We start from the raw sequence: 19,356 nt of genomic DNA, 5'->3' as shown, positions 1-19,356 counted from the left end.
TGGGAGCAGGGTGCAGCACAGGGGAGCATAATACAACACAGTGGAACAGGGTACAGCACAGGGGAGCAGGGTACAGCACAGGGGAGCAGGGTACAGCACAGGGGAGCAAGGTGCAGAACAGGGTACAGAACAGTGGAAAAGTGTGCAGCACATGGGAGCAGGGTGCAGAACAGGGTACAGAACAGTGGAAAAGGGTGCAGCACAGGGGAGCAGGGTGCAGCACATGGGAGCAGGGTAGAGCACAGGAGAGCAGGGCGCAGCACAGGAGAGGAGGGAGCAGCATAGGGGAGCGGGATCAAGCTAGTTGTAAACCCACAGTAAACGTGTTTGAGAGAATGCTTTTCTGTTTGTGTGGAATATGCGCCGAAGAGAGCATTTTTTCTCCCTCTGGAGTTGAAGTTTCCCTGTCGCCGCGAAGCCTGGGAAGTGCTCCAGAGGGAAGCATGTTTCCCACTCCGCTCTCTCCAAGATAATGACGTGATTGGGGAGTTATGGAAATGCAGAGGCTTCCAGACTCTAACCACACGCTTCACTTTAGCGAGAGATGTAATGCAAAACAGCTTGACGAGACAAGCCGCTGTGCTGCCTGTATAGAGGGGGGCCCTTACTGTCTGTCTGTCTGTCTGTCTTTATTTATAATTCAAATGGCTTGGAGACACTTCATATTGTTAAGCATCTGCCCCCGTAGCTACACCTATGGCTGCTAAAATATTTAAAGACTTTTCATAAGTCTTACATTTCACTTTATTTGATTTTAATGAAAAGCATACCCTGTAATACCCTGAAATTATGAAGCTGCTTGCTGTGATGGTTTATGACAAATGTAACCATTTAAGCTAGCAATCATATTTTCAGAGGTATGGAAACCCCACAGGCACTGAGACCTGAGACACAGCATGACTGCCGTATTCTCCAGGGTGTCGTACACGAAAAATGAACCCTTTCCTGCCGACATTCCCCTTAAATAAAAATATTGCACAGTAAATATTGCAGTTTGCCCATGCTTATACTATGCGTTTACCATAGTTTACCATAATTAGCCATGCTCATTATTTATTTTCCATACCTTATTATGCTATACCATACATCTCTGGGCTTTACTATGCTTACTGTGCTTTATTATACTTTGCTACGCTTTTTACTGTGGCAGAAAGCGTAGTCCTAATCAGATTGATTTCTGGGGGGAGGAGGGAGGTTGATCAGTGAACAGTGCTCCCAGCAGTCAGTGCTAAACCTGGATTAGGAGATTTCATCGGGCTTCTCTCTGACATCAGAGTTTATGAATGGAGCGAGGACAGCGGACGGATTAAACTGGCTTCTTTCCTATCTCTTTCCCACGCATGCACTCTCACTCCCTCTCTCTCATCTCTCTTTACAAATCAAGTTCCAATCACATGTCTATATTGGCAGTCCATCAAATGTTCAGAATGATGTATTATTCCCAGTAGGAAACTTGGCATTAGATTATATATATATATATATATATATATATATATATATATATATATATATATATATATATACATCCATCACACTGACAGTTTAGATGTATCTTGAACTCAAGAAGTTATTCCACACACTGTAAATCAGTCATTTTAACATATGTTACCATGATACATCTTATTTGCTTACCTAATAACTTCTAGGTCTTCAATATCACTAATTTTCATTACCTTCTCATTATATCCCTCTCTCTCTCTCTTTCTCTCTTCATTCTCTCTTTCTCTCTCTCTCTCTCTCTCTCTCTCTCTCAGCAGCTAATTCCTTGTCAGACAGCATTAGGAGTGATCCTGTCAGATTGCTGGGATGAGAATCTCAGAAAGCTCGTGCAGCATAGGGCCAATTTAGAAAAGGAATTATGGGAACCAGTGGACAGTTTCACCAAGCTTTTAAAAAGGAAATAAAACTTGTAAAAAACATATTTAAGAAGGAGAATGCCTGGATCTTAGTGGATGATTGATACCCCAGCAGACTGAGTGGAGTCTTACAGGATCCCAGTATGGTTAGGTAACCCATGCAGTACCCTCACCACTCAGAAAAAGTCCTACCCACTGTCTTACGTCTGTCTTCACTCAGTTTCCAGCTGTTTCCTCCGGTCCTGGTCTACAGTATGTGCTGTAACTAAAATTGGAGGCTATGTGGTCCAGTGGTTAAAGAAAGGGGCTTGTACTCAGGAGGTCCCCGGTTCAAATCCCACCTCAACCACTGACTCATTGTGTGACCCTGAGCAAATCACTTAACCTCCTTGTGCTCCGTCTTTCAGGTGAGACGTAGTTGTAAGTGACTCTGCAGCTGATGCATAGTTCACACACCCTAGTCTCTGTAAGTCGCCTTGGATAAAGGCGTCTGCTAAATAAAGAAATAATAATAAAATTGTTTATTGGCCTCACTTTTTCAACTTCTTTTAGGATTTTAAAAACTTCCGTCAGTTCTAGGGATGAAACACCCTGCCAAGGGTGTACAGTGGAGACAGTCGTGCCTATGTATACCGCATGCCTTCGAATTTAAGACACACTTTTTTTAACCATTTTTTGCTTCTCAAAAATGCAAGCAGCAACGTGACTTACTGCTGAGAAAAGACAAACCAAAACATTACTGCCCGGTTTCGAATCATCCATGACATACAGGCAGCCATTTTCAGAAGTTTTTACAATTTCAGTGTTTGTAACAAACAGCACCAGCTTGGACAGATCGGAAATGCTGATCAGACCCCCGTATTTTTCGACATGCCAAGCAATACCACAGTTCACAGGTGTGAGTAATCTCCATATGCATATGTTATTTTAGTTGGTATTGTGCATACCGTTCTCACTGTTGTGTCTGCAATGCGATCAATGCTGGTGTGGTTGTTGGGTTACATGTTGCCTGATGTTGTGGAGTGTTGCTGTTGCCTGGATGCGTGATGCTGTAAGTGAGTGAGGGGTGTGCGTACGACAGAGACGTCATCTTAAGTACTATCTTAGTACGCAGCACAATAAACAAGCTCCATTGTTAATCTACAACACTGTTTCGTGTCAGTTTTGTACGATGCAACAGCGTTATTGAGGTGTTATCATTGTAAATGTATATTTATTTGATGTTTTAATTTTTCCTCAAATTGAGCATGGTAAATTTGGGCTGCATCTGAATACGGTACAGTTCTCATATATCTGTTGAACCGCTTATCCACTTGTCATGAAACTTGGCATGAACATTATTTAGCATCCATTACTGAAAATATCCGATTCTGAGGTTATATGGTCTGTTCATCCATCCGTCCATCTGTGATATTTGCATATTTTCGGTTATTATATGTTACTGGCTTGTGTGTCTGTCTGTATAACTTGTCTGTGTGTCTGTCTGACATGTCTGTGTCTGTGTGTCTGTGTGACATGTCTGTCTGTCCCCAGCTCTGGAGCAGCTGATCGAGCGGGTGACTCACTCGGGGATGCTGAACCCCGGCGAGTGGCAGCCTCTGCGTCACCACGGCCGAGTCGCCAGCGTGGAATACAAGGTGCGCGTCCACTGTGGGGAGAACTACTTCGGGCCGTTCTGCAACAAGTTCTGCCGGGCTCGCGATGACTTCTTCGGGCACCATGTCTGCGACGCCGGGGGCAACAGGGTCTGCAGCGAAGGCTGGATGGGAGTGGAGTGCCGGCAAGGTGGGCGGCAGGGAGAGAGAGGCAGTGAAAACCTTGCCAGGGATCATTGCAGTGCACCTGGCTTTCTTATATGGAAGTTAGAAGTCTCCATTGAAAGTCTGCACAGTAATTTTACACCTTTTCCATATAAGGAAATTAATATAATAAATGAAAATGACAACTGAAATTGTTACTCATTAAAATTAGCTTGATAGATGTGCTCTGTATAAAAGCAGAGCAAAGTGTATTGTCTGATATAAGAGGATTAGCTTCCCTGTTCCTATCTGCTTAAGGGCTGTATGGAGATATCTGTCTTGGTGATCTTTCTTTTTGCTGTTCGCATTGCTCTTGTTGTGTATTCACAGCTGTATCAGGGTCTGCATGTTACATACTTGTGATTTTTCTTCCCTGCAGCTATTTGCAAGCAAGGCTGTCACCCGGTGCATGGGTACTGCAAGCAGCCTGGAGAGTGCAGGTAAGGAGACGCACAGCCTCACCTTCCACTCTGCTAGCCACGACCCTCATCCACACTGCATCCACTGCAGAGCCACAATCCTCATCCATGCTGCAGAGCCACGACCATCATCCACACTGCAGAGCAATGACCCTCATCCACACTGCATCCACTGCAGAGCCACGACCCTCATCCACACTGCATCCACGACCCTCATCCACACTGCATCCACTGCAGAGCCACAATCCTCATCCACACTGCATCCACTGCAGATCCACGACCCTCATCCACACTGCATCCACTGCAGAGCCACGACCCTCATCCACACTGCATCCATGACCCTCATCCACACTGCATCCACGACCCTCATCCACACTGCATCCACTGCAGAGCCACAACCCTCATCCACACTGCATCCACTGCAGATCCACGACCCTCATCCACACTGCATCCACTGCAGAGCCTCGACCCTCATCCACACTGCATCCATGACCCTCATCCACACTGCATCCACTGCAGAGCCACGACCCTCATCCACACTGCATCCACTGCAGATCCACGACCCTCATCCACACTGCATCCACTGCAGAGCCACGACCCTCATCCACACTGCATCCACTGCAGAGCCACAACCCTCATCCACACTGCATCCACTGCAGAGCCTTGACCCTCATCCACACTGCATCCATGACCCTCATCCACACTGCATCCACTGCAGAGCCACGACCCTCATCCACACTGCATCCACTGTAGAGCCACAACCCTCATCCACACTGCATCCACTGCAGAGCCACGACCCTCATCCACACTGCATCCACTGCAGAGCCTCGACCCTCATCCACACTGCATCCATGACCCTCATCCACACTGCATCCACTGCAGAGCCACGACCCTCATCCACACTGCATCCACTGCAGATCCACGACCCTCATCCACACTGCATCCACTGCAGAGCCACGACCCTCATCCACACTGCATCCACTGCAGAGCCACAACCCTCATCCACACTGCATCCACTGCAGAGCCTTGACCCTCATCCACACTGCATCCATGACCCTCATCCACACTGCATCCACTGCAGAGCCACGACCCTCATCCACACTGCATCCACTGTAGAGCCACGACCCTCATCCACACTGCATCCACTGCAGAGCCAAGACCTTAATCCACACTGGTTTAAAAGCGGTTTGAAATCAGACTCAGCAGTCAAATCCATTATAATTGGACTCTGTCTGTCACACTGATGGTGGAAGTGACTTAATGAGCGTCCAATGAGAAGGATGGGAGAGGCCGGTTTCTCAGACTGCAGTAAACAATATGTAGGCAGAATATGAAGGCTGTGAATATACTGTACTGTGAGGAAAATATTGGAGGCTGGTGAATTAATTTAAACACCGCAGTGATACAAAAGCATGATGCGTACAGGTGATCTTTGACTCTTGTCTAGTTGCAGATTGGATTGTAGATTGTAGACTGCAGATGGAACCAGCGGCAGCCCCAGTTTGATACTGGGATCGAGATGAGATTGAGTTCTACAGACTGGTTTCACGGTGCAGATGGAAATGTTTTATTACTTGGGAGGGGGGTGATGTGAGTGGGAGAGGGGAGAGAGTTCACAAATGCCACAAAAAGAAAAAAGAAAAGCCCTCCCCCCTCCCTTGAGAGCTGGGCTGCCATTTCCTCTCTGCGGGTTTGTTATAACAGGAGAGTGAAAGTTTTTCCAAATGGCAGCACTCCACAGTGAAGTGATTTCCGAATGATCTGCCTGTTGGATCACACAAAGGAAGTGGAATGGCTAGTACTCTGAAAGTGAGGGAGGAGGGAGGTAGGAAGGAGGGGGGGGGGGGGCTGACATTGAACAGGTGCCACTGAAGAGGGCAAACGATGACACAGTGTCTCTCTTTCCTTGCACCGTACATCTCACGCCACATCCTTACATGACGGAATCATGTTTCCCACCAGCCCGTTATTTTCATTTCTATGGATTTTTAATTCAAAATGTCTGGGTTTTGCAAAAGATAAATTAAGAGTTTTATTTCAATACTAAAACAAATACAATTCAGCTAGAAGTCTGTGTAACAGGCAGTGTTTTGTGATGCCCTGCCGCTACAGATTCTGTCGCCCCCTGTTGGTGAGACGAGTTAAAAGCTCTAAACCCATGAATGCAGAATTTAACTTTCTTTTAGTATTTCAATATTCGACACTATTGAGTTTTTAATAGTTAAGGATGATTTTTTAAACTTAACCTTTTATCCCTGCCCCCTTTTAAAGGAGTGCTAACCAAGCTATATATATTATACAGTATTACCTCTTATAAGGAATAGGACTCTGAACTCTTTACTTCTGTTTCTGCTGTAGAAAATCTTTGGTTCTTTTGCTTATATTTTATATAATAGAATGCAGTTTGCATCTCAAGGGTCCCAAAGCTCTTCATGGAAAACAGTCTAATGCAAATTTTTATAAATAGGTCTTAATTGTAAAATTAGAAAAAAAAGTACGATAAAAAGCTAGTTTGTAAAAATAGAACCATTAAAAAAGTTAAAATACAAAAATGTCATAAAATTGGAATTAAAAAAAAAAATGAAATCTACAGTTTAATTGTAAAATTATAACAATTAAGATACAAATCCAGCTTGTAAATATAGAACAATTAAAAACAGTTTTTAATCTAGATACTTTTATATTTTATACTTTTATATTTTATATTTAGTATATGCAAAAAAAGGCTATGAATGAAGTTGCTGCTTCCTGGATCACTATACATGACGTTGTTTAAACTCCAACGATGCAACAAGCCTTTGTGAGGACCCAGCTAGAAGCTGCAACGGTCTTTACTAGAGAACATATTGCTGTGAACCATCTCAAACACTTCAAGGTTAAAAATGAAAAGCAGAAATAGAAAAATAAGAAACCAAATATAATTTAGTACACACCTGGTTAATTCTACCTTAACTGTGTGGATCGGTATGTTTCTGAAGTGATTCAGGAGTGCCCTTGTCTCCCCCTTGGACAATACAAACCCCTCTAAGCATCCTGTCTGCCCAGGGTGTGCTCACATCCTCTCTCCAGTCCGCCTGCTTCAAAACCCCAGTGATTGATGGGAGCTTCAACTGCCCTGCCCCTGCCAGACCGGGGCCCTATAGCTATTACCCCTGCCGGTGTTGTCTTGTAGTGGAACTGGTTGCTATGGAAACGCATCCTTGGCCTGGGAGCAGGGAAGTGAGGTCACAGGTTTCCCCAGCCCCGTTTCCATGGGAGACGGCTTTGTGACGCTCAGCACTTACAGGACAGGAAGGCAGCGGCCATTTATCAACACAATAATATTATCATTATAATCATTACTGTTATCATTTGTACAGTGTTCAAGAACTCAGATCTCCAGAGGTGAAAGGCAGGAGTGATAGGCAGTGGACTGGCTCTCACGCCTCGCTCCCCAAACTGGTACCCTGTCCTGAGACCTGTACCCTGTTCTGAGATCAGTGCAGCCTGGCCCTCCCCTCCTGTAGGTTTCACTGCAGTGCCATGTTTCCTCTCCCGTGTACATGCTGACCTGCTTGTGTTCCTCCTCTCCTCTAGGTGTCACTATGGCTGGCAGGGCCCGAACTGTGAGGAGTGTGTCACGTTCCCGGGCTGTGTGCATGGCTCCTGCACCGAGCCCTGGAAATGCGTGTGCGACACCAACTGGGGAGGCCTGCTCTGCAACAAGGGTAACTACCAGCACCAACCCAACTGCAATAACACAACACCAACTACAACTAACCCTGCCTGCCTGCCTGCCTGTCTGCCTGCCTGCCTGCCTGTCTGTTTCTCTATCTGCCTGCCTGCCTGACTGTCTGTCTCTCTGCCTGTCTGCCTGTCTGCCTGCCTGCCTGCCTGCCTGCCTGCCTGCCTGCCTGCCTGTCTGTCTGTCTCTCTGTCTACCTGTCTGTCTGTTTGTCTGTCTATCTGCCTGCCTGTCTGTATGTTTGTCTCCCTGTCTATCTCCCTGCCTGTCTGTCTGTGATATGGGGGCACTGCTGACAGACAGATAATCCCACCCTCGCCCATGTCTACCCAGCCTGTTTCATTGGTCATATGTGACTCATTTTTACAAAATCAGTCACAATTCCTCAACCAGAGATATAGCCCCAAAGCATTGAACCTTGTTTTTGTCAGTGATAATGAACACATATTCATACCCTTGTGCAGCGCTGCAATCATTCTGAGTGGTCCTGGCTTTGGCTGGTTTTGAGCTGCTTTCAGCTTGTCTGGAGAATTCTAACTGCCAGGGCTGAACATCCTTCGTCACGAGGAAGGCTTTTCGGTCCGAGCATTTAGGATTTTCCAGACAAGCTCAAAGTCAGGCAGAGAAAAACAGCAAGAACTCAATACTGGAGCGACTGAACTATATAATTACTTTTAATTAAAAAGGGAAAGTAAATACATTCCTTAATCACCTATGAGATATAGACAGCAAGTTTGAACCTGCTGTGGTACATAAATAATTATTTGAATGTAACAGGCTACCAATATTAACCTTGGGCCATATTACAAAAGTATATTACAAAAGTGACGTTCTTGTCTCATCTTCAGAGACAGAATGTCCTTACAAGTCTAGGAGAGTTGATATTAGAGAAAATGCTCTCCTAACTGGTTTTCCTATCTTAATTTAATATAGGAAATTGCATATTACAGAATGTTCCTAACTTGGTAATTTCCTAAGTTCCTTTCCTAACATTTAGGATTGGTGGAACCTTTCCTATCTGTCAGTTGGAAAAAGAAAATTGTTAGTTTGCAAGATCTGAACAAACCATGCAAACCCACCCCCCCCCCAAAAAAAACCAACAAAAGAAAATGTTGCACATGTATTAGTGTTGTTTTGCTTTAGATTTTAAGTTTTGTATTGCACAAATATTTTGGAGCATTTAGGTCTTATTATATACTGAGTATTCCATAGTGAACCAGAGTGATCCCTTAGTATATTTTGTGTACCTTAACAGTAAGCTACGTGTAATGTCTAGATCCAGCCCCACCTCCCTTGAGAGAAGTGTTATGTACAGGACAGTATGGAGTTGGAGTTAGATGCGCTCACAAGTTGTCAGTGATTATGATAATTATGATGATTTGATATTTTAAGATTTAGTGAGGAATAAGATATGAAGTATCCTGTGTTGATTCTGTCATTATTGTATTACACAGCGAGACGCTCTATTGAACTATAACCAGCGGCTCATATATGTAATGTAACTCGAAAAATACAAGTTTGGACTCTTTATGTACACAATTATATTACACACCGGAGGCACGAACGCCACTGCATTTGTTCTTATTTCTAGCTTTACTTCAACCTGTGTAACTGTTGTGTGTTGGCATTCCTAAGTAAACTAAAATGGCGTTTATGACTGAAATTGAATAAGCATTGCTTATTTTTTTTTTTTTAATACTGGTATTTATTTATTGTTAACTAGATTTCATTGTAGATTTTTTCTGCGATCAAAACCTTATTCTCTTCCCGAGTAAAATACGACTCTGTATTTCGTTGCCACAACTGAATCGAGTTTAGACGCCATAACTTAAAAACATGTATATTCTGGTGACAGTTCCCTGAAGCTTGAGATGTAACCTGCTCTATTCAGACTCGATCAGTCGTTTACGAACAAGATTGGCGTTTAGATAGGATTTCCTAACTAATGTTAGGATAGGATGAGACACTTAGGAAATGTGTATGCACTGCTGGCTTAGGAGATGCTTTTGTAATACCAAGTTCGGAAAAATCCTGTCCTAGCCATGAAAGGTAAGATAGGAAAGCAAGTTAGGAAATTGTTCTGTAATACAGCCCTTGGGCTCCAATATAAACATGGGTTAGAAACTTCAGGACTTTTGAAGTCAGAATCTGGGGTTCTAAATCTGTATGTATTTGTCACAAGTACACATGTCTGTATAATTTGAGAACCGCTTAACTAATTATAATGAAACTTGTGTACAAGAAGTTATATACTGTAAGAAATACTGACCCCCACTGGCTGACTCGTTGAAAGCTATCTTGTCATATAAGGGGATCTGCTTTGCTTTATCACGATATGATAGCTCTGATTTGACCTGCTTGGACTGTGCTACAGTGTGAATGGAACTATTTTGTTGGCTACAATTACTTTGAAGTACAATTGAAACTTAATAGGGGCAGGTTACTGCTGTATAAACACAAACATTTAACACGCGGGATTCTGATAATGTTTATCAGACACGCTTCTGAAAATTTAGCATTTGGATAACGTTTGAACTTTAAAAAGCCTAAGCTACTAAGTGGTGGCAAAGTTACATTTAAAAAGCAATCTGTTACAGCTGCAAGTCACTTGAACAATATTGTACAGAAACGTATTGTTTAAAACAAAACAAATAAACAAACAAACAAACATTTTACATTTTACAGAGCCCTCTCTTTCCCTCCTCTAACTCCATTTTCTAGCAAGGTGAAAAGCACTTTGAAGTGACACGTAAGGGTTCATTTCAACGTTACGCATTAGTCGTAGTCCTTTTTTTTTTTTTTTTTTTAAATGTAACAAAAAGTAACTTCTCTACATTTTGGTACCTGTCTGGAAAAGGAACCATTACAGTTACAAGTTACTGAAAAATGTAATCGGATTACAGTAATCAGATTACATGTAATGCCTTACTCCCCAACAATGCTAACCCCCGTAGTGACTGATGTTTTCCTCTGTGTTTGTCGCCCACAGATCTGAATTACTGCGGCACTCACCAGCCCTGTCTGAACAGGGGCACCTGTGTCAACACTGAGCCCAACGAGTACCAGTGTATCTGTGAGGAGGGCTTCCGGGGGCGGACCTGCGAGATCGGTGAGCCGCGGCGGCAGCAGCAGCAGCTCACTGTATTATTGTGATGATTCACATCATAGTTTTTGGTAGTGACTGTGCAAGGTTACCATTTGAAGTGTAAAACAGGATGTTCTGGATTTGTTAGCCCATAATCTCTTAGCTTTAACTGTTGTTTTTAAAAGAAGATTAACGCAGCACGCACACACACACACACACAAAACTAAATTACTGGCAGATGATGATTCTCAGAGTCAAATTTAGAGGTTTATATATATATATATATATATATATATATATATATATATATATATATATATTTTGTTGTGGTAAGAAAATTAGTCATTACATAAAGAAAATGGAAGTACATGTAGCTAACAGAATGATTTCATAAATCTTGCCTGTCTGGCACTTTGGCTACATGTGCAGTTTTGAAAGAAACACATCTTTTAGCAAGCATATTTTTAAAGAGGAGTCGATTTTCTATTCAGAGATACCAGGGTATTTAATAAGTAAGGGGTGTGGGTGAGGAAAAAATTGACAATACAGTCTCCATCTCTAAATAATAATTTGTTGTTGCGATATTTGTGCCTGTACTGTGCAGTTTATTGTAACATGTAACTACATATATGTGACCAACAAAGTGAATGGCAGCACAACAGATAAGATTTATGAATTATTTAAAACCTCCAACTTGATAAGTTGAAGCTTAGCTACAAATTAGTTACGGATCTGTTTTTGTTGAGTTTGCTGTTGAGCTGCTGTGTGTGTGTTTGAAGGCTGTGTGTCTGTGTGTTTCAGTGGAGCATGCCTGTCTGTCCAGCCCCTGTGCTAATGGAAGCACCTGCGTTGAAGACTCTTCTGGATTCCAGTGCCTGTGTCCTGCGGGCTGGAGTGGACCCACCTGCACGGAGGGTAACCTCTCCAAACTCTTAATGGGGTGGGGGGTTGAGGGGGCAGGGGGCGTTATTATTTTTACCCAGGGCGACTTACAGTTGTATACAAAAAATACATATCAAGAATTTCAGTACAATTAAGAGCAAGATACAAAATACAATGACTTCAGTCCTAATAAAAGCAAATACAAAACACAGTATGATTTGATATCGGGGCAGTTCAAGAGCAGATAACAGTGTTGATAGTTATAAAACCAGAAACCAATGCTTCCAGTTTGTCATTGAACTTATTAAGTTTCTTTTAGTATTTCAAAATTCAGCGCTATTGAGTGATAAACCACGAACCAAGACTGGACCCAGCTATTGTCCCTTAGAAATACAAATCCTGTAGAAATATATTCAAAGATCTCTACAAAGGAAGTATTGCATGATTATAGGAGGCTGTGTGGTCCAGTGGTTAAAGAAAAGGGCTTGTAACCCGGAGGTCCCCGGTTCAAATCCCACCTCAGCCACTGACTCACTGTATGACCCTGAGCAAGTCACTTAACCTCCTTGTGCTCTGTCTTTCGGGTGAGACGTAGCTGTAAGTGACTCTGCAGCTGGTGCATAGTTCACACATCCTAGTCTCTGTAAGTCGCCTTGGATAAAGGCGTCTGCTAAACTAAACAAATAATAATGATTATTTTCAAGGGGATGCCTTTAGCAGCCTGGGTTAGGAAAGGAAATGTACGGTATTGATAGGATTAGAGATGACAGTGTAAACGTTCTGTATGCAGGAGAGATGCACAAGCATGGCTGTTCTGTATATATGCGTGTGTGGCAAAGTGGTAATGACGTGCAGGTGAGTGCAGTGCAGAAGAATCACACAGACAAACGTTGGTACAGGTGCAAGGGTGTTTATTTAAATTAATAAATGTCCAGAGCCTCAAGGCAAAACCTGTAACTAATAATAATGCTGGAAGTGATACAGCGGCGTGTATCACTTCTCGTTATAATCCTACGGGTTTGACCCGCAACCCCAAAGTCCCGTTCCGACACCCACACTAAACACAAACACAAAGACAGTGCGTGATTTAAGTGCTAAAAGGTGCAAAACAAAAGACAGTTCCAGTAGTGAAAAGGTGAGTGGTGAAGTCCGGGTTTGTCGCTGGCCTGCGGCTGCAGCTCCGGATCGTGCTCAGTAATCTTTAGTGAGACAACAACACACAAGACACACAGTGTTAGAACACAGACACAAAACACTCACGGTCGATCTCACAAACGGGCTCCTTCTTGGTCATATAATTTAACCATATGCAAAGGAACAGATCACTCAAGCCATGCCCCCTATTTATACCCTTGCCCATGACCCCGAGGTTAACGAGCGCATCCGCTCCTCCAGTCCTCGGATGCCACGCCGCTTACCGTCTGGGTCACTGAGCTCGGGTGCCATAGCTCCGCCCCCTTCCGAACTGACCGACTTCCATCTACCCTACGGAATAAATTGTCGTGCCATTTCATTAAGGGTACTCTGTTCCTCGTACACCGTGCTCTCACAGGTCGAAAGGGAGATCTAACACTAAGACTCATTCGATCTCTGTCACATATCCCACCGCTCAGAGTGGAGCCGAAGGAACACTCGGCTAAACCTACCTTTCCCATTACTCCCCCCTCCCGGGAAAAATAATCCGCATTTTGGTGGTCTTTCCCTGCACGGTGTACCATATGGTACATGAAGGGCTGCAATGCCAGATACCACCGAGTTATCCGGGCATTGCTGTCCTTCATTGTGCTTAACCACTTGAGTGGGGCGTGGTCAGTGACAAGATCAAATGAGTGTCCCAGCAGGTAATATCTTAAAGAGTGAGTAGCCCATTTAATGGCCAAACACTCTTTTTCGACGACGGAGTAGTTGCGCTCCCGAGGGAGCATTTTTTTACTTATGTACAGAACAGGGTGTTCTACTCCGCCTACCATTTGAGACAGGACTGCACCCAAGCCGACATCCGAAGCATCGGTGTGGAGGATGAATCTCTTAGTGAAGTCTGGCGTGATGAGAGCAGGGGCCTGGCAAAGTCTCTGCTTAACAGTATTAAACGCCCCCTGACATTCTTCTGACCATTTAATTGAATTTGGTGCGCTCTTTTTGGTGAGGTCAACTAAGGGATTAACCACTGTGGCATACTCTGGGATAAAGCGGCGGTAATAACCGGCTAACCCCAGTAGCGACCGCACTTGAGCCTTGGTTTTGGGGATTGCCGCGTCTACCAAGGCCTGGACCTTGGAGACAACGGGTTTCACCCTGCCATTCCCCATTACAAACCCCAAATATTGCGTTTCTTTTTTGGCAAACGCACATTTTCGCAAGTTAGCTGTCAGCCGGGCTGCCCTTAGAGACTGAAGGACGGCTGTGATCCTAGCCAAATGCTCTCGCCAGGTGGAGCTGTAAATGACCACATCATCAATATACGCTGCCGCATATTCACGATGTGGGTGTAAAACCTGGTCCATCAGTCTCTGGAAGGCAGCAGGCGCACCATGTAACCCAAACGGCATGGTTGTAAAATGAAACAGCCCCTCTGGTGTTGAAAATGCGGTTTTCTCTCTAGAACTACGAGTTAACGGGATCTGCCAATATCCCTTCGTCAGATCCAGAGTGGAGATGAACCTCGCCGTCCCCAGTCTATCTAGGAGTTCGTCGACCCGAGGCATGGGATACGCATCAAACTTGGCAATAGCGTTTACCTTGCGGAAATCAACGCAGAAGCGGTTGGTGCCGTCCTTTTTGGCCACTATCACAATTGGACTGCACCACTCGCTCCTGGAAGGCTCAATCACCCCAAGTTCGAGCATGTCCCATACCTCTTTGCGAACGCCACTCCGTCGACTTTCCGGGATCCGGTAAGGTCTCTCTCGCACTGTGACACCTGGGGGAGAGATAATGTCATATTCAGCGAGGTTAGTTCTACCGGGCGTGTTAGAAAAAACATCGCTAAATTCCTCAATTAACCTACGTAGTTCACGTTGCTGATCAGGAAGTAACTGTTCCCCCATCGAAATGTTCTTTGTGCTAGAGGGTTCTAGCTCGGGCCCTAAATCATCCTCTATATTGCCTGGGGCTATAAATAACACCTCTCTTGCCTGCCAGGGCTTTAATAAATTTATATGATAAATTTCTTTTTTGTTACGGCGATCGGGCTGTTTAATTTCGTAATTCACCTTTCCTATAGCCCGAATCACCTCATATGGCCCTTGCCATTTAGCACATAGTTTGGATTCCGCTGAGGGAAGTAGCAGCATTACTTTGTCTCCAGGTCGAAAAGTTCGGATTAATGCATTTTGATTGTAATGCTGCTGTTGTCGATGCTGAGCCGATCTGAGATTGTCTTGGGCCAAACGACCGACCAAATCTAGGCGATCTCTCAGTAGGAGCACATGCTGCACTACATTTTTGGACGAGCCTTTGTGCTCCTCCCACCCCTCTCTCAACAGATCGAGAATGCCGCGAGGCTGTCGGCCGTACAAGAGCTCGAAGGGGGAGAACCCTGTCGAACTCTGCGGCACCTCTCTCACCGCAAAAAGGAGGTAGGGAAGAAGCGATGCCCAATGTTTTTGCTCCTGATTCACAAATCGTCTCAGCATCGCCTTTAGAGTCTGATTAAAACGTTCCACCAAACCGTCCGTCTGTGGATGGTAAACCGACGTTCTGATGGGACGTATTTTTAGTAATTTATATACCTGCTGTAGCGTATTTGACAAGAAATTAGTTCCATGATCAGTCAATATCTCGTTGGGGATCCCTACTCTTGCCATAATCTGCACTAGTTCTTTGGCTATCGCAGCAGCACTAGTGGACCTCAATGGAACTGCCTCTGGGTATCGCGTTGCGTAATCTACCACCACTAATATATGCGTATACCCGGAGTCAGAAGGTAGCAAAGGGCCGACTATGTCCACTGCGATGCGTTCAAAGGGGGTGGAAATAATCGGCAGTGGGACCAAAGGGGCGGGGCGCACTCGACCCGGCGCTACTCTCTGGCAGTCTGGGCATGTGGCTACATATTTCGACACTTCCTTATAAAGACCTGGCCAAAAGAATCGAGCCAATATCCGTTCCCTTGTCTTGTCAACTCCGAGGTGCCCCGCAAAAGGAATATCATGCGCCAGCCTCATGACCTCCAGCCGACAAGACGGGGGGACCAATAATTGTGTTACAGGATGTCCTGTGCCCGCGGCCAGGTTTACCCTATATAGTAATTGCCCCTTGATAATGAAGTGTGGAAATACTAGTGCCCCAGCGCCTTCAACATCCTTACCTTCAATGGACCGGACCTGTCCCCGAATGTGCACCAGTGATGGGTCATTGTCCTGCTCCCACACTAGGTTCACATTCGAGTGCCACATGTCCGGTATATTGAGCGGGGCGGGAGTAACATCTGCCCTTGATGGCCCAGTAACCTCGCCCTCTCGGTCACACTGCGTTCCGACCCCCTTCGACTGACGTTTTTCACCGTTATAACAGGCTCCCACCAGCCCCCAGCCTTGTCTCATTAACGCTCCCTCCCATTTCCGCAGCCTTCTCTCTTTGTTTGTTTTTTTCGGCCGGAACAGGGAAGAGAACATTTCCGCTTGAAAGGGAAAAACATTACCAATCATTTCCCCTTCTACTTTTTCTGCCACATTTGCGTGTATGGCCGGGACTGCCCTTAATTTCAATAAATCTTTATAGTTGGGCCAGTCCCGACCCAGAATAATGGGATGTGGTAACCTTTCCGCTACCCCAACTACCAGGGAACGTTTCATCGGACCGACCGATAAATATGCTTTTACTGTGGGGTATGTTGCCGTGTCTCCATGGATACAGGAGATCGCCACCTGACCTTGTGGCTGCCACACCATACCGCCTAAGAGAGATGCTCTAATTAAGGTCTGACCACACCCTGTGTCCACTAATGCATGGGTTTTCACATTTCCAAAAATCACCTTAACAATACAAGGCCCCTCCCGACCATTTTTCCCTCGCTTACCCGCTTCAGATGCCAGATTACAGACGGCCACGTCACACTCCATCGCAGATGGGCATGACCTAGCCTGATGTCCCGGCTGGCGGCACCTAAAACAGGTAGGGGGAAAGGAGGGCACAGTATTAAATGGTCTGTCCCGCTGCTGGTATGGCAACGGGGCAGGGGCAGCACCTCTACCCCAGCTGGGGGCCAACCTTGGTCTCCATGAAGAGGAGGCAAGGTCGCCCATTGGGGTTGGTGCTCTTGGAGGTCGTTGAACCGGTCCTGGTGGTGGGGCTGATGGAGCAGAGAGAGGAGGTGGGGCTCGGCCGCTCCGTTGAGGTGGGGTGAGTAGCCCGGTCTGGGCGGATACCAGGGAGTCCTCGAAGTCCTCAGCGAGCTTGACTGCCTGTTCCAGGGTGTCGGGGTTGTGGCGCCGTATCCATCCTTGGGTCTCGGCGCCGACCACATGACAAAACTGCTCAATGACGATGGCCTCCCCCATCTGGGCAGTTGTTTTTAGCGCCGGGGTGAGCCAGTGTATCATGTGGTCACAGAGCTTCTGCGCGACCACCCTGGGGCGTACGTTCGGGGACCTCCTGTACTCCCTGAACCTCACTCGGTGCGTTTCCTCCGTAATGTTAAGACGGCGGAGAATAGCCAGCTTTACCAGGTCATATTGAGCGGCGTCGTCATCCCCCATCGCCTGGTAGGCTGCCTGCGCTTCCCCAATCAGGCAGGGTCCCAGCTGGCTTGCCCAGAACTGTCGGGGCCATGACGCGGTGGTAGCCAGCCGCTCAAATGCCACCAGGTATGCCTCTGGATCATCATCCGCCGTCATTTTCTGCGTCCGTGCTTTGGGCGCTCTGAAGCTGCATTCTGCTGATGCTGTGGGAGGTATTGCCAGCCCGACCCTCTCGATCAGCGCAGTGTACCTCTCCTCTCTCCGTCTTTCCTCCACCTCCCGTCTGCTGTCCAGCTGCTCCAGCAGCGCCGACAGTGTTGCGTAGTCCATCCTTACTTCTGACAACCACGTGTGGCAAAGTGGTAATGACGTGCAGGTGAGTGCAGTGCAGAAGAATCACACAGACAAACGTTGGTACAGGTGCAAGGGTGTTTATTTAAATTAATAAATGTCCAGAGCCTCAAGGCAAAACCTGTAACTAATAATAATGCTGGAAGTGATACAGCGGCGTGTATCACTTCTCGTTATAATCCTACGGGTTTGACCCGCAACCCCAAAGTCCCGTTCCGACACCCACACTAAACACAAACACAAAGACAGTGCGTGATTTAAGTGCTAAAAGGTGCAAAACAAAAGACAGTTCCAGTAGTGAAAAGGTGAGTGGTGAAGTCCGGGTTTGTCGCTGGCCTGCGGCTGCAGCTCCGGATCGTGCTCAGTAATCTTTAGTGAGACAACAACACACAAGACACACAGTGTTAGAACACAGACACAAAACACTCACGGTCGATCTCACAAACGGGCTCCTTCTTGGTCATATAATTTAACCATATGCAAAGGAACAGATCACTCAAGCCATGCCCCCTATTTATACCCTTGCCCATGACCCCGAGGTTAACGAGCGCATCCGCTCCTCCAGTCCTCGGATGCCACGCCGCTTACCGTCTGGGTCACTGAGCTCGGGTGCCATAGCTCCGCCCCCTTCCGAACTGACCGACTTCCATCTACCCTACGGAATAAATTGTCGTGCCATTTCATTAAGGGTACTCTGTTCCTCGTACACCGTGCTCTCACAGGTCGAAAGGGAGATCTAACACTAAGACTCATTCGATCTCTGTCACAGCGTGACATTACTATAAAAACCTGCCTGCTGTGTACTGTACACAGGACAATGACCACATGATTAAACTACAGCAACAAGCTCTTAGTTTAACCTGATTAGCACTAGTCTTGTACTGCCCCTTCTAAACATTTGCCACAGTAAAAAGCGTAGCAAAGTATAATAAAGCACAGTAAGCATGGTAAAGCCCAGAGATGTATGGTATAGCATAATAATAATACACATGGTAAACTAAGGGGAAAGCTTAGTATAACCACAGGAAAACAGCAATGCTACAGTGCAGACTTACAGTGGTAAACCATATACCTCCATATACCTTAATGTTTGTATTCGTTCATTTAACACAATTTATAAAATGCCAAGAATAGAATTGGAGTTCCAGTCTGTGCAGATATGTCACCACACCAGCACAGCTTGGGACTTTCAGAACCACTCTGCCTGATTCATGTGATTCACTGATTCACTTGGGGAGCCATTTTATAAGAGCAGTAACACATTCAGGGTGTTCAAATACGGTCCAATATCTGCAGGGCCAGCCTGTGTCACTGATCATGCTGATCTGTGTTGCCCCTGCAGACACAGACGAGTGCGTGCCCAGCCCCTGTGCCCACGGAGGGACTTGCCAGGACCTGCACAATGGATTTCAGTGCAGCTGCCCGCCACAGTGGACTGGCAAGACCTGCCAGCTGGGTAACTAATGAGACAGGGCCTCAATCCCCCAGCTGCTCTGAAAGGACATGATTTACATCCATACATATATCACATGATTCCTTATACCTGAATCTTGACATTA

The 19,356-nt window shown here is 45.7% G+C and overlaps 1 protein-coding gene across 1 annotated transcript in view; it reads left to right on the top strand.

Annotated features, from left to right (window-relative positions):
• Positions 1–19,356, top strand: part of LOC117414907 (protein jagged-1-like) — a 71,861-nt gene that overhangs the window by 33,505 nt on the left and 19,000 nt on the right. Inside the window, exons 4-9 of the mRNA XM_034024758.3 lie at positions 3,390–3,641; positions 4,035–4,095; positions 7,651–7,781; positions 10,788–10,907; positions 11,685–11,798; positions 19,140–19,253. Of these exons, the coding sequence (XP_033880649.2) occupies positions 3,390–3,641; positions 4,035–4,095; positions 7,651–7,781; positions 10,788–10,907; positions 11,685–11,798; positions 19,140–19,253 (792 nt within the window). The remainder of the gene's footprint in view (positions 1–3,389; positions 3,642–4,034; positions 4,096–7,650; positions 7,782–10,787; positions 10,908–11,684; positions 11,799–19,139; positions 19,254–19,356) is intronic.

This window comes from Acipenser ruthenus, chromosome 7, assembly GCF_902713425.1.
Source record: "Acipenser ruthenus chromosome 7, fAciRut3.2 maternal haplotype, whole genome shotgun sequence".
Classification (NCBI taxonomy): domain Eukaryota; kingdom Metazoa; phylum Chordata; class Actinopteri; order Acipenseriformes; family Acipenseridae; genus Acipenser; species Acipenser ruthenus.
The sequence above is the reverse complement of the archived record's forward strand: the minus strand, read 5'-3'. Positions and strand labels throughout refer to the sequence as shown.